Source organism: Cydia pomonella, chromosome 1, assembly GCF_033807575.1.
Source record: "Cydia pomonella isolate Wapato2018A chromosome 1, ilCydPomo1, whole genome shotgun sequence".
Lineage (NCBI taxonomy): Eukaryota > Metazoa > Arthropoda > Insecta > Lepidoptera > Tortricidae > Cydia > Cydia pomonella.
Window position 1 is genome coordinate 38,493,422 of NC_084703.1, and position 15,273 is coordinate 38,508,694.

General features: G+C 37.3%; 2 protein-coding genes across 5 annotated transcripts in view; one reads left to right on the forward strand and one right to left on the reverse strand.

The window, feature by feature from the left end:
• Window positions 1–7,391: 7,391 nt before the first annotated feature.
• Window positions 7,392–11,367, reverse strand: LOC133522605 (ras-related protein rab7). Its single transcript, XM_061857973.1, has one exon. The coding sequence runs from the start codon at window positions 11,243–11,245 to the stop codon at window positions 10,619–10,621; it is 627 nt and encodes a 208-aa protein (XP_061713957.1). The 5' UTR covers window positions 11,246–11,367; the 3' UTR covers window positions 7,392–10,618.
• Window positions 11,368–11,631: 264 nt separating this feature from the next.
• Window positions 11,632–15,273, forward strand: part of LOC133522590 (serine/threonine-protein kinase CG17528) — a 36,935-nt gene continuing 33,293 nt past the window's right edge. For 3 of the 4 annotated variants that reach the window (XR_009800093.1, XR_009800092.1, XM_061857953.1), the window contains exons 1-4: window positions 11,633–12,006; window positions 12,083–12,292; window positions 13,062–13,161; window positions 14,677–14,862. Coding sequence is in view for 2 of the 4 variants with exons in the window: in XM_061857953.1 (XP_061713937.1) it covers window positions 12,084–12,292; window positions 13,062–13,161; window positions 14,677–14,862 (495 nt within the window). In the remaining 2 variants the exon portion in view is untranslated. Of the gene's footprint in view, window positions 12,007–12,082; window positions 12,293–13,061; window positions 13,162–14,676; window positions 14,863–15,273 lie in introns of all 4 variants that reach the window. The other variant, XM_061857946.1, reaches the window with a different exon arrangement.

The window sequence follows — 15,273 nt, forward strand, 5'->3', positions numbered from 1 at the left end:
GCAAGATAAACTGGCTTCACCAAACTGTCAGCATTTGTTATTGCGGCTAGTTTTTGTGGTTTTAATACAAAACAAAATGGAATAGCGATGCTACCAGAGCTGCCCCACAGTTAAATACGTCCATCTTCAAGCCCTGGCGCGTACTTGACGGCGAGATCGTCGCGAATTGTTATTTCTACAATAGCTATGAAAATGTGATGAAAAGAAGCCGTATTGTAGCACCACCACACTTTGTCACGTCAAAGTTGGTGCAGAGTAGACTGCGAGCAAGTTAAGTTTGCACTGGCTTAGCAGTGACAACACAAAGATAAATATCCATATCACTTGGCATGAAAATTAGCGTGGTCTAACACTAGCGAACTGCAGACGAAGGTACAGTTAAGGTATTAAATGTCGACATGGACAAAATGCCAAAAACGTATACACGAACTTATACCCTACACTACACAGTAAGGTAGTAGGTACCTATGTATTTATATTGTTGGCACTTTATTTGTTTCGATGTTTAATACCTTGACTGTACTACGCATTATTATAGGCTTATCAACGACCTGTAATATCTAACGCTCGCCACCGAATAACTTCAGGCAGACGTGGCTCACTCCGCGATTTCATCACGCCGCTACTGCAGCGCCGCTACAAGTACATGCGGCCCACACCGTTCTGGTGACTAGTAATGGTTGCCGCACGAACGCATAATTTTGGATACATTTTATACAGCCAAATTTGATAGATTTTGTTTTAGATAAATGACCTATGTATTTGACATTTCCTGCAATAATGCAGTCGACTGCAGCAGTATTGCAGCATGACTATACTGCGGACTACATTACTGCCGCAAATGTCAAAAACGATGTCACTGCTAGGATTTTTAACATTTGTGGCAGTAATGCAGCTGTTGCAATTATTGCTGCCGACTGCATAACTGCAGCAAATGTCAAAAATTCTGGCAGTGATATTGATTTTGACATTTGCAACAGTGAGGCAGTGATGTAGCGCTGCAATACTGCTGCCGATGGCGATATTACTGCCAACTGTATTACTTCCGCCAATGTCATAAATCTGGGCAGCAACATCGATTATGATTTTGCGGCATGTTGTCGTGCTGCAATACTGCTGCAGCCGATGGCGATATTACTGCCAACTGCATTACTTCCGCCAATGTCATAAATCTGGGCAGCAACATCGATTATGATTTTGCGGCATGTTGTCGTGCTGCAATACTGCTGCAGTCGAATGCATTAATACTACAGAAAATTTAAAAATATGCTTAACTAGTATACGTTAAACATAATAAAAGGTGACGGTATATACCTACTCGCTTCGGACGGTGCCAACTGTAGCGGTAGGCACGCTACAAGTGTGCTACGTGGGTCTTTCTTTACACAATAAGAAAGCCGATATATTTAATGACAATTAATTACTAATGCACACGTGTTTCATAAGACGGTTCTTAACACTCCTGCGAGGAAAAAAACTACACGTACCAGTAAATATATAGTGACGTATAAGATTTAAATTTTATGAATAAATAATTGAATTGAATTGAATCAAATATTAATTGTTAAAACAGTAAAAGTCTAAAATCTGTCATACTACCTGCCGGCCCCTCGACCCTGCCGCTGGCTCCAGTCCTTGTTGTAATATTTAGGTACTCGACCAATTTAAGGCTCCGTTTCCATAAATATTATTAGAGATTAGTTAGATATCTTCTTAAGTCAGTCGGATTAACATAAATTAACGCAGAAGTACTATAATATAATGAAAAAGCACCAGTGTTTATTTAGGATTATGAGCCTAAAAGCAATTCAATAACTTCCACTTTACGCGCAAGTGTTTGGTAACACGCAGCTATCATTTCATATAAAATAAAATTAGTTAGTGTAGGATTTTGTTAGCCCTGCCTGAGCAAGTATTAAGTAAACGTCATAATTTCATAGAATTGTGACGTGGAAAAAAACACTTGCACAGACTGGGCTATCAAAATCGCTGCCAACTTATCTTGGTCTGACTCTAATACGTTATACTTTTTTCAGGGCACTTTCTGGATCAGTCTGGTAGTGACATCTTTTGACAGCTTTAGGTATTTTGATTAAACTACTCGCAACGAGATGGCGCTGTACTTTCAAGTACGTAATTGCAAATGTTTACTCTAGAGGGCGACACAAGACCTTGACAATAACAAATGAAACGATAAGAGCAACGAAGTAAGTAACAGTAAAAAATTTAACTTCATTAAAAATTATTGCATAAATATAATAAGCGATCGTGCCGTAACACTTTATCACAACTGTTTTTTTTTTACAATTAAACCCTCTTAGATCTTTTTACAGACGTTTAAGAGTCTGTCTTAGATAATAACTTCTGCATCGACTTTGACTCTACTACTCATGTTTGATGTAAAAAAAACTACTCAGCCTGTTGCGCAAGGGCCCCCGCAAGCGCGAGGCCCCGGACGGTTGTCCCGTTCGCCACCCCCAAATGCCGCCCCTGATGATGGGACTGGCACCAGTAATGAGATGGTAGTATTTACCATCAGTCTTTAAGCACTGGCAGAATTTTACCATAAACAAGAGCCAAAGAGCTGCTTAAGTTTATTTTTTTATTGATATTTGCTAGTTTGAAAATAAATGGCGCCATACATCCGATGACTGGAGCAAAAAGCCATAGTTTAAATTTGTTAATAATATTGAAACCAGTTGCAGTAGCTTTAATCAAATACATAGAAAACATAAAGGACGGATATGACATTCAACGTTTAACGCATAAAGCGGTAGACATTTTGCAGGTGAAATATCAAATAATCGGACAGACAGACGGACATGACGAATCTCATAGAAATAGGATAGTATAGAACGACTGTCAAACTTCAAAAGTGTGACCAAAAATGAAATGCAAGTGTGTGCATAAATTGTCTATGTGCGAACAAAAATAGTGATGTCATGTTACAACATATTAATAATCTATCGATGTTTAACTGCTTTATTGACTACTTTTTCAAATGTGTTTGTTTTTATAAAAAATGTAATAGGTATGAGTATTATTACTACTATTAGACCTTATTAGCGCCTTTAGTACCTTTAATTTTCTTTAAAGCGGACGCATAGTAAATAACAATACTGATAGTGATAACCGAGGCTACAGTTACAGTCGTTACAGTCTGCATCAAAATGGTCAAATATATAGGTACACATGTGTCACAATGGTCAAATATATATTGTTACTTATTTTACAGTACATATGGAGCTACTTTACCGCACTAGTGCGATAATTAGCACATTACGTAACTATATCGAAAATTTTAAGGACCATATGTATTGTAATACATTTGCGAATAGTTAATTCGAAACTCGTGTCGACTTAAAATCGTATCGCCACTCATTGCGATTTTTTATTTTTCTCACCTGGTTTGGTGTTCTGGGACGTTTAGTAACTAAAATACTCGCTACTTGACTAAATTACTAACGTAGTCCGAACAAGCATTATGGAACGCGACGCTGTCGGTAAAGCAGGTGACTCGCGTTGATAAAGCAGGTTTCTGTCGTATGCGGGTGTGAGTGGTGTAACATGTGCAATGTCGTTAACACAAACACATGCTAAGTGTTAACAGTAGGCGCAAATAGTTGACTTACCAAAGAACATTTTAATTTCGCGCCTTTTCCGCCTGACAAGTTGGGTTGGGTGTGTATACGCTGTGTACAAGTATACGCTGTCTTGTGTTTCCTTGTGTTGGCGGCAAAGCCGTGGAAAAGTGGTTAAAATGTAAGTAATGTGTTGGAAAGTGAAGTTTAAATTTATCGCTGAACATGTGCACCTTCAAAAAAGGTATTATAACAATCGTTATTATTTTAAGTCGGTTATAAAGGTTAATATCTTAATAATGTCTTGTGAACAAATAATTCTATACCTACTAATATACCGACAAGTTATCGATACAGTCATATGAACATTTTGTCAAGCCCTAGCGTAAAGTAACAGTTTAGGTTTTTACACAAAATATTCTAAATTATTGACTAATATCATGAAATATTAACACGCAATTGAAGAAAAACTTATAATGAACTGTATAAATTGGCTTTTTACACTTTTTATGCTGTTAATTTGATAAAATATCGTTACGAAAATTTCGCTACGATTATCATAATTACCTGTGAAATGAGTATTTCCCTGGGTTTTTTGGCCCTGAAACACAACAATCCGGCACACAACATGACACCATCTTCACTAAATTACTTAATATTTATTTTTGATTTTGATTCTCGTATATTTTTAACGTTAAAAAATACGGCAATATGATTTTGGCCGCCTCGGCCGCCTTCGAATTCAAAAAATGGTTACGTTTTCTCATATGTAGTCTGCCTCTTTCACACTTGTGGCTTGTTCATATACGTGATGGCTTCCCTTTCGCACACTTCATCTGTCTGTTAAGCGAAGCGTATGACAAGTCTCTGACGAATCTATAAGGGTTCCGTTTTTTGCCATTTGGCTACGGAACCCTAAAAATAGGCAATGGAGTTCAAATAAGTAAATTAATTGATGTTGGGTAGATGTTCGCGCATCACTGTGAGCGCGGCAAACCAATTACTGCGCTCGCCCAGCGGTGGCCTCTATTGTCTGGCTAATAAGGGTCATGACATTTTGACTGAAATATACATATCTCCGTTCTGCAAATCGAATACCGCTTGGTGCCCATAAAACGAAATTAATTACATAGAAAACCTCTGCTGGGTTTTGGACTATTTTGACTTAGTCCTTTGAGCTCACGAAAGATTATATAGCATGTTACACTGGCATCTCTTTCAGCTCTCCCACCACGAGCATTGCACATACACTTAGGAGCAAAACTGTCCCATTAGTAGCATATTAGTAGAATGTGGAGAAGTTGATGTCGATCAAGGGGAGGAGGGGAGGGGCATATGATTAATACATAACAGTAGGTACTCCTTGAAATTTTCTACAAATCCGCCTAACATATGATGTACTTGGCATTTACGGTTATTTTGTAATTTCGAATCGAAAAGTAGAAAAAAACACAGTTTTATTTTTTCCAATATTTTTATTTCCTCCTATGGAAACTCCAAATAGGGAACCATATATAATTAAGAAATTCTGCCACTATAAAATCATCATGAAATTATTTTTATAGGGCATATTTTTGAAGTTACTTTTAGGTGCCATATAGTTCGGGGCAAAAGTATACCATTAAAACAGCCATAGAAAGTGTTTCTCAGTTCAATGTTAAAGACGACTGTTATTCTGCCGTAACTAGAAAACTATGTTCACGATTTAAACCTCATTTTAGAGAAGCTAAATTTCTTAATTATGTATGGTTCCCTATTTTGAGTTTTCATAGGAGGAACTAGAAATATTGGAAAAAATAAAAATGTGTTTTTTTCTACTTTTACGATTCGATATTACAAAATTACCGTAAATGCCAAGTATAATAGGCCGATTTTTAGAAAATTTCAAGGAGTACTGTTATGTATTAACCATGTGCCCCTCCCCTTGCTCGACATAAAAATGATATTGGAATTATATCAGTAAGCTGTCATTCGCGCGGGCATCTCGCTCGCACTAATCCTTGTGCGAACAAGTCTGAGCGAAATGAACGCGCGAATGACAGCCAACTGATATGATATGATGTACGTTCGAATGATGATGAATGAAATGACAATAGTCGCTGAAGCAGATATGAACACTTTAAACTAAATAGAATAGGCAGCATTGCACTAGGATTAATTAGAATAGACAGGCGATAAACGAAGTAAAGATTAAATAGCGTTTACTCATAAAGGTCAAATAAAGTAATGAAGCATTCAATAGATACGTACGGTGAACTCATTTCAAAGATTTGCTCGCATCGACCATTACGTAACTACAGCGCTAACGCAGCGGCTTACGTGAGCGAATAACTCGCGAACGCGAAGCGGCGCGGCGCGGGTTAATTCAATCCTATGGAAGTGTCCTACGTGGGTGATCTCGTTGTGAACGTGAATGCCGTTGGGCCGCCGCGCCGCGTCGCATTCGCGAGTTATTCGCTCACGTAAGCCCCTGCGTAAGCGTAGTAAAACTGTTAATGATTGTGCTATGTTAATGTGCTTAGGCCAGACATAAGATGCCACCTTTTTTGGTAGGTTAGACGCATGGTTAAACAATATTATTACGATTACGATACAAGTGCGAAAAATAGGAAATTCGCAACGAGTGGCGATAAATTAAAACACGACCGAAGGGATGGAGTATTTTAAATTGAGCCGAGATGCGAATTACCTTATTCACACATGTATCGTACAATTTAAATTTTCGTCATAGTCACGTAATGTGTTAATTATCACACTAGTGCGGCAAAGTAGCACCACATCACATGTACTGTATTTAAATGTACGCCATTCATATTCATGGTTGAAATTATCAGATATGAACTTTTCGAATATAATATTTTGTTAATTACCTATTTCCCTTTTAATAATTTGACGTTGTTCTTAGTTAACGCAAACAGAACCCCTAATGTAAATTTATTCGATAGCGTGACGTGACGTACGCGTTTGCTTTAAGTCTCATTTTGTACGGGATTTAGAAGCAGCGCGCCAAGCGGAACGTTTTGGAAACTCATATCCCATACAAAATGACTTGACGCAAACGCGTACGTCACGTCTCGCTATCGGATAAATTTACACTAGGGGGTACTGTAATGTACTTTACAGTACATATGGTGCTACTTTACCGCACTGGTGCGGAAATTAGCATATTACGTTACTGTGTCGAACATTTAAAGGGCCATATGTACTGTAAAACGTTGTACGGTACATGTGCGAATAGGTAATTCGCAACTCGTCTCGATTTAAAACACTCCCTTCGGTCGTGTTTTAATTTATCGCCACTCGTTTCGAATTTCCTATTTTTCGCACTTGTATCGTAATGTACTATTAAATAAATACACAATTCCAACAATGATCAATAAGGGAATCCTAGTGGAAATGAGTCATAAAACCACACCACAAATAAAACACGAGGACCTACATTATGATATGAGTTACGGGCGTTACGGCCTTACTCCCTGTAAAATAAAATAGAGTCAAACCAAGATAAGTTGGCAGCGATTTTGAGAGCCCAGACAGTGCAAGTGTTATTTTAAACGTCACACTTCTATGAAATTATGATGTTTACTTAACACTTGCACAGTCTGGCCTATCAAAATCACTGCCAAATTAGCTTGGTCTGTCTAGGATTTTTGAGGAAAGAGCAAGATCATAGAATGTATTGGTTGCCTTATATCAACTGCAAAAGTATGGATACCTATCTTTAACGATAAATTTATGAGTACGCAATAAAATGTTAAGCACTACTCTCATGAAAACAACCAATTTATTTTATATTTAATATAAACAACATTATGGGTTTTTATCTGTTTATTGATATAAAGTCAAAAGCAACCATTAGTACAGCATACATCATACTATGTAACTACCTTTTATTTAATATCCTAGAAAGTGTATTTTTTATATAAAGAATGTATAAACCATAATATATAATACTCCATATAGCTACTGCGTAAAAAGTATTAATGATTAATAATATGGTGTTAATCTTCATGCAAAGTAACAAATATGGGTATATATGTATATCTAAATTCTAAACGTAAAAGTAACTACAAATAATTGTAAAGGTTTATAGAACAAGCATCTTGTAACAATTAAAACAATAATTTTTCATAGGCAATATTCTGTCTTAGGGAACACAATGTATAACAAAAACCACTGCAAATCTCCTGTAATATTTTCAAATTCAAGGGTAGAACCGATCTACCTACAATATGTCATAGATGACGCACTGCCGACAGGAAAACTGATGAATTAAGTAGTATATGAAGATTGGACACAAAAATATTTTTTTATTAAACTTGCTATGAAATGATGACATGACTTGCGTCAAATTAGGTCCGGAATTACTAGATATCAGGTGCGATGAGTGAAGATGATATGTAAAGGAATTTCATACTGACTTACACACCTAGGACTGTAAAGCAACCTTCTTTTGTTTTTTAACGTCAAATTGTGACACAACGTCTTGGCATCAACCATCAACTAGCTTCAGTTAGCTTGGTACGGTGATTTGTTGTGCATATTCGTTGCTGAGCAACGGCGGTGGCGCACCGCGCTGACGCGCGGACTTACGCACGTAAGGTTGTACAGTCAGCGTCAAATACTTTATAGCAACCAAAGTATGGCTACTTTACAGTTCGGTACTTAATAGTTCGGTACACCATATATTTACTATGGTGTACCGAACTATTTGGCCACTTTGACTGCAACAAAGTATTTGACGCTGACTGTACACCGCTGGTAGAGTGGCGAGCCGAGTAGGTCGCCACAAAACAAATTAACTACAATTTTTTGTTTTAATTGCAAGTTTGAGAAAAGCACTATACATATCTCGGCGAGAAACGGGGTTGCCGGCCGCGTATCTTTATCCGTATATATCTACTTGGCCTGCAACCCTACGTTTCCCGGCCTCTATAGTAATGTACTATTTAATAAGTAATAACTACCATTTAACGGAAGGTAGGCTCCAAAATAGCTGAGGATGCAAGCGGCGACTGGGCAATATTGTAATCACATGAGTAGAACCGGAGCAGTTAACAACTTTCAGACCAACTCATGAATTAGAGTTAAATGACAGTAGATATTAAACGCCATTTTGGAAACGTGAGGTTAGCAGGTTTTTATGTTACACATTGCATTTATTTATCAGGATAATATAGCAAGAGCAGAACTTAAGAGTAGATTCTACTGATCATGCCAGTTTTGTTGGAACTACTGAAGTGTGGTCTTGTATTAACGCATTCACTGCCACCGACGCATATATGCGTTCACCGTCATACAAGTTTGTTCCTAGGCCACGCCCCCTGGCAGTGAATGCGTTAATAGCCTTAAAGTTCAACTCTATTTTAATGTTCAGCAGCCACCAATCAATCTTATGGTTTATAACAATGGCAAGTACTTGAACATTTGCTAGAATTACAGTTTAATTTGGGCTTAATTTATTAGGCACGTGACTCAAGCCGTCTGTAATTGTCAGAATTATTATTCCTGATTTGGCCATGGCTCTTTCTAATAATAATAACTTATGTATACAGATACATAATTATACAAAAACTTTTTTGTTCTTATAATGGCCTTAATGAAGTATAACTTGAACAATTAAAGCATTTCATCAAGTTATCATTAACTACTTAACCCTAACACAATATTTCATATATACACAAATAGTTTTTGTGTAGTATTAATAATCAAAATGAGTTAACTGATTTACTACTTTAAAGAGCTGAAATAAAATGGAATGCACCCATTATTTTAATTACCCGGTCAATCACTTACTGCTTGCACTATTTATTCCTTGGATGTGGCTGAATGTCACAAATATTTGCAAGCAAGCTGGAGTACGGCTTTGGCTTAAATTTCCTTCAAGAACTCTTAATAAGGTGTTCAACTGTGTTATATTAGACAATATTGTGGAAATTGAGAGTTCTATAATGGTTGACCACTGATGTGTATGAGCACTAATAGTTATCATGTTTTGCCCTATGCTGTTGATATGAGTAATTAAACATCAAAAACAACACTCACATTCTAAGTTTAAAGAGCTTGTGTGCAATTTACTACAAACAAGTCAAAGCCAGATGATTACTATGTTTAGTACAACTAGAATACAGTGTGAAACATTGTTCTAAATCAAACCAATCAACATCTATGAAAATAAAATGTTGCCAATAGCCTGCACAACAATTAAAACTATATTTTTCCAGAATTTACGGGTGAGAATTTTCAATATTGCTTTCTATAAAGTGTCATTGCCAGATGCCCAACCCAGCTTATTCATTGCTCAATATGACAGCCAACCAGTTAAGGAATCAAAAATTTATTTGTACATCAAGATTTTCTTACCTCTTACATTACTTGGACTATTTGTTTATCTATTTATTGCAGATGTAAGTACACTTGTTTGGTATGCTGAGTTCAGTTATTCATAAGGATCACATCACATGCAATTTTTTTCTAACTTTATGCTTGCATTGCAACATAAAAATCAGGTGCAAAAACACTGTGCAAATATTAACAACTCCGGTAAAAATATACTAAGAGGCCTACTTAAATATTGCTTATTTCTTTCGGAGGCAGAAATTCCGTTTGAATAATCTGTGTAGTACACTATATTCTGAGCTAGAATACAACAAAAAACAGGCTTTAAGATTATCCTTAGACCAAGATATATTTAGTAAAGTGAATTAAATGTTCAAGAACACAATTCACCTTGCAATAGTAAAATCTATGTACATCCTTGAACAGGCAGATCAGACAATGAATATAATAGCCGAGCCATAAATTGAAATGCAAAATAGTGCACTGTTACATATTAAACCATTTTAGTGGCAGGTGCTCAACAAACAAATCAAATCCATGTATTTCATTAGTATCATTGCAACACATCTTTACAAGACAATGACATAATGAAAGACATTACTTACACCATATAATTAAATATACTTTTTGTAATAGGTATTTAATGAATAAAAAATGAGACATGAATTAGCAAGAGCACAAGTTGCTTGCTATGAGGTTTAGCAAGCACAGTGGTCCCGTTCGCGGTCGCGGCTGTAGTCATTGGCATTCAGCTTTATCTGGTCAGGGAACTCGTTGTACAGCTCCGTCTCAGTGTCCTTGGCCAGGGCACGACGGGCGATTTCCTGGAACGCTAGTTCCACATTCACAGCTTCTTTGGCACTCGTCTCATAAAATGGGATATCATTTTTGCTCTGACACCATTGTTGTGCGCGCTTAAGAGTCACAGCGCGATTTTCCAAATCAACCTTATTGCCTAATATGAGGAAAGGAAAATTCTCTGGGTCACGCGGTGAAGCCTGTATCAGGAATTCATCTCGCCAGCTCTCTAAAGACTTAAATGTGTTGGGGGCAGTTACGTCAAAAACTAAGACGCAACAATCCGCCCCGCGATAAAACGCCACTCCCAATGATTGGAAACGCTCCTGCCCGGCAGTATCCCAAATCTGCATTGTAACGATTCTATCATCGACAATTACCTCTTTCGTGAGAAAATCTGCTCCTATTGTTGCCTTGTACTGGTTAGAGAATTTCTTGTTCACGAACTGATTCATTAGCGATGTTTTACCCACACCGCTATCGCCCAAGATGATTACTTTGAGGAGGACCTTTCTTCTAGAAGACATTTTTCTTAAAAGTGTACAATATCCCAAAATTCACAATTAAAACTCGCCCTTTGTCTTAACTTATTTATGACAAACGCAAAATTGTTAATGCGTCACCTGTTTCTGAGGACGAGTACTGCCAGTGGAAAAATTAATAACAATAAAATATATAGTTAATCATTGTAGGTAGATAGACAAACTAAGATTCACAAGTTATACACGTAATGCATTAGAATTTTACTATAAACTTTAACTAAATGAAAGGAAAATTTCATTTTTATAGAATACAATTTAAAAACAAATAGATTTTACGTAACTTCTTTTGATCTTGACACTTTGAGCCTGACAAAAATACTAAACTTTTGTGGCTACGGTTCGAGCAATTTTATTTTTATGCAAACAATCATGAAAAAGTGATAATATTCAATTATTTACATTTTATAAAAAAACTAAATTAATTTCACTTTTTTTTTGAGAATGACAATTCTATTGGCTGTATGTCTAGTGCCTGTGTTGAAATCGCGGATATTCAACGACTACAGTCATCACGAATGTCTAGTACACTACTATCTATATAGCTAATGAACCAACCGTTGGCATAGAATAGGTACCTAATAGTGCCTACTTAGCTTTACGCTGCTTTTCGTGTGATTCATAAATTAATCGAAGCCATAGCCGCTAATTAATTATTTCTTCTAGTTTGTCTATCCATGTGACGTTATCAAAAGTTATTTTATTCGAAGCCACATACAGTAGGTTTGCTGATTGTTGGAGGAAAAAAGGTGAGGCCTAAACTGATTCGTGTTAAAGAATACAATCCGTTATTCGTATCGTAACTTACTTCTAAACTGTTTTCAGGATGGAGAATTTGAGCGGTAGCGGAAGTCAATCGAGTTCCGTTAGTGAGCTCGAAAAAGATTTTAATGATATATTGCAAAACAGAAAAGACCGCCGTAGTATAGTTCTTCGAACGTCAGCTTCTCGAAAAGCAAAACGAGTAAGGTTTTTTCGGAACGGTGACAAGTTCTACTCAGGAGTAATAATTCCGGTCTTGCCTGAAAGATACAGGTATGTACTAATTTGTCAGCAACGTGTGCTAATTACATGCTGTAGAACTTCAAATAAGTTCATCCACTTTCACTAAACTTCATACCTATCTATACATCACACAGTGATTTAGCAATTAGTCACAGTGGACAGTACCCACAATGTTAACAATAGTTAATGTAATAGGGTTAGGGGAAGATTATTTTAGATGATTGTTACCATGTACTTGTATTTAAAATAAGTATTACTTCATATTTACCATTCTTGAATATAAAAACAATCACAACTGCAGGCTATAAAACTATTGTTTTAAGAACTGGCTTCGCCATTTGAGTGCTGTGCAGATATTTTTGTTCTAAGCCTGGTGCTCTACTAAGGGAAACATCCTAGTGCATGATAATGCCCAATAGATGACACTCTGCAGTCACCTCTGTTTATACTGGCGTGGATCAGTGATCAGCACTTGCAAGTCTACCTTATTAGGCAGGTCCACACAGAGCGAGCATATGCGCGAGGTAATTTGCTCATGCTCAAAGCTGACAGTGTAGATGTGCCTTGGCCGAGGCGGCGCGCGTGTTTTCCTCGCCTGAGTGCATTGCGCTATTAGGATTACTACATTAGCTTGATAAAAAAATAATAATTTCAGTACTTAATTTTATGAATTTTGGATATTTATTTTATCTAAAATGATAATAGGAAACAAATCATACTCTTTAACTGATAAAACATAAACATATTGCAAGTGATGGTACTGGCTTTTTTTCGGATTTATTTATGAATTTTGTTGCAGGTCTTTTGATAGTTTAATAGCAGATTTGACAAGAGTATTAGTGGACAATGTGACGTTGCCTAGTGGTGTCCGGACAATATATGCTTTAGATGGTAAAAAAGTAAGTAACCCAAAACATACTATGTATTCTCTTTGTATGAGTAGGAATTGACAGATTATAAATTCTTCAATCTAAAATAATTATTCATGTCAAGATAAGAATGACACATGTATAACATTTTTTATATTTTTTGTCTTGTTACATAGCTCTCATATAGAATTGGCTTTCTATTCACCTATGTCCAAAAATAATTAATACTATAATAATACTGCTATAATTGAAAAATTTAAACAAATAACGGACAAATAAACGCGGCTGTCCCAGCAGACCTGATAGTGAGACTCAAGTGGGACTGTGCAAATGTACTAATGCATGTCGCATCCCACAAGAGGCATCGACTCTTCTGCCATGGAACCAATGTCAGACCATCAGGCCTCTTGCCATCCGTGCGGCACAACCCTGGAGGCTCCAAATCGCAAGGAATATTGGCCGACACCGAAGCCCTGCGCATGACATCATTGATGGCATGATGCCTGGAAAAACGGCCCGCGCACTTCATGCAGCTAAAGCCATGGTGACCGTCTTCTTCAACCATGACCCCACAAATGCTCCGATGCGCCTCGCACACCTTACACCCCAAACGCAAGGCAACCGCGATTCTTAAAGAATCGTCATCCAAAAGTGTGCCTAGTGAGGGGGAAGGCAATGCGTGTAGCCACGCTCCTGACTCAGCCCTAGACGCGGCTTTGAGGCGCGCCAAGTCCGATCCTACCGCCTCCCCGAACATATTGGCAATAGTCTTTCTGCACAAAATATTGTCCCACCCGCACTGAACAATGGGATTGTCTGGCCGCTCATCGCCACCGCAGAAAGTGGTCCATTTGGCTAGAGCCTCCGCTACAAACGGTACCTGGGTAATGCCACCATCGTTAGACAAAATCCGAGTGACAACACCCAAAGTACCGTGAGCCGAGGCAAGAAAAGCTACCACTCCAACCTCTACAGCGACGTATTCCCAACCCACCGTGACGGACAGGAAGAGCAGCTTGACACCACTGCGCTTCATCCAGATGCACATTCAAGATGTATTCAAGCCCCACCTCGATCGTCTCGTCTAACCCTGCGACTTCGGCTTCAAATAACCAAGTTGGAGCTGTTCTCAAAAGATACATTATACGCGGCATCGCAAAACAATTTCGCAGTAGTATAAGCGAGACGTGCGCAGACAAGCTGTATCAGGTGTTCCTTGGCCCCAAACCAAAGCTAACCTTTTTGAAAAATTAATGCTGAAATAATTTTAACATTTATATATTAAATCTTTCAACTCAAATAACTAGGAAATCATCTTTCAATTCCAATAAATATATAAGTACTTACTATACATATAAAAAGGTTTTGATAAATTTGTAGAGTTTTACCAAATAAATTCTGCATGACATTTGCTATGACGAAGTGTTGCAATGCCAAAATATTATGTTCATAATGACACTCTCACTTTGTTCTATTCAGGTCGGCAAAGTTAGCTTAGACAGGCTGTACCTAATCTTACCATTCTTTTTTTGCCTTTAATTGTAGATAGGAAAACTTGATGACCTTGAAGATGGCCAGTCCTATGTGTGCAGCGGATTCGGAGAACCATTCAAACGATTGGACTATGAAGCCAGCGCTGTGACTCCACAGTCGTTTAGATTAAGTGGACCCGAATTACCTAGTGACTCTCCAAGTGTAAAAGCTACCAACAGATATTCCCGATGTATCCAGGTAAGGTTTAAGCATCAAGTTACTTTACCTATCTATTGCAGGTAATTTATATATAACCAGGGCCCGTACATTTCAAGCCGTTGATGGAACAATTACGTCACGCTACATAGAGTATGATTGCAATTAGTATTTTCGTAATAATTAATCATTTGTCAACCTCTTTAGCTAATTGATATAGATACTTGACAATCAGTACAGAAACGTCTAACTAACTTTCATCTTATTGTCACTCAACTAAATAGTAGATTATTGTATAACAGTGTATTTTACGGAACAAGTCTTTTTCTACGCGTCAATAGGTAAGTTATCTAAATTTTTAATGTTGTAAAAAAAACGTCATATTTGCGTCAACGGCATGAAATATACGGGCCCTGTATATAACAATTCCATTCATACTTAGATACTGACAGA

Excerpts from the sequence above, each read along its gene's own strand:
- LOC133522605 (XM_061857973.1), bottom strand. The coding sequence starts at position 11,245 with ATGTCTTCTAGAAGAAAGGTCCTCCTCAAAGTAATCATCTTGGGCGAT.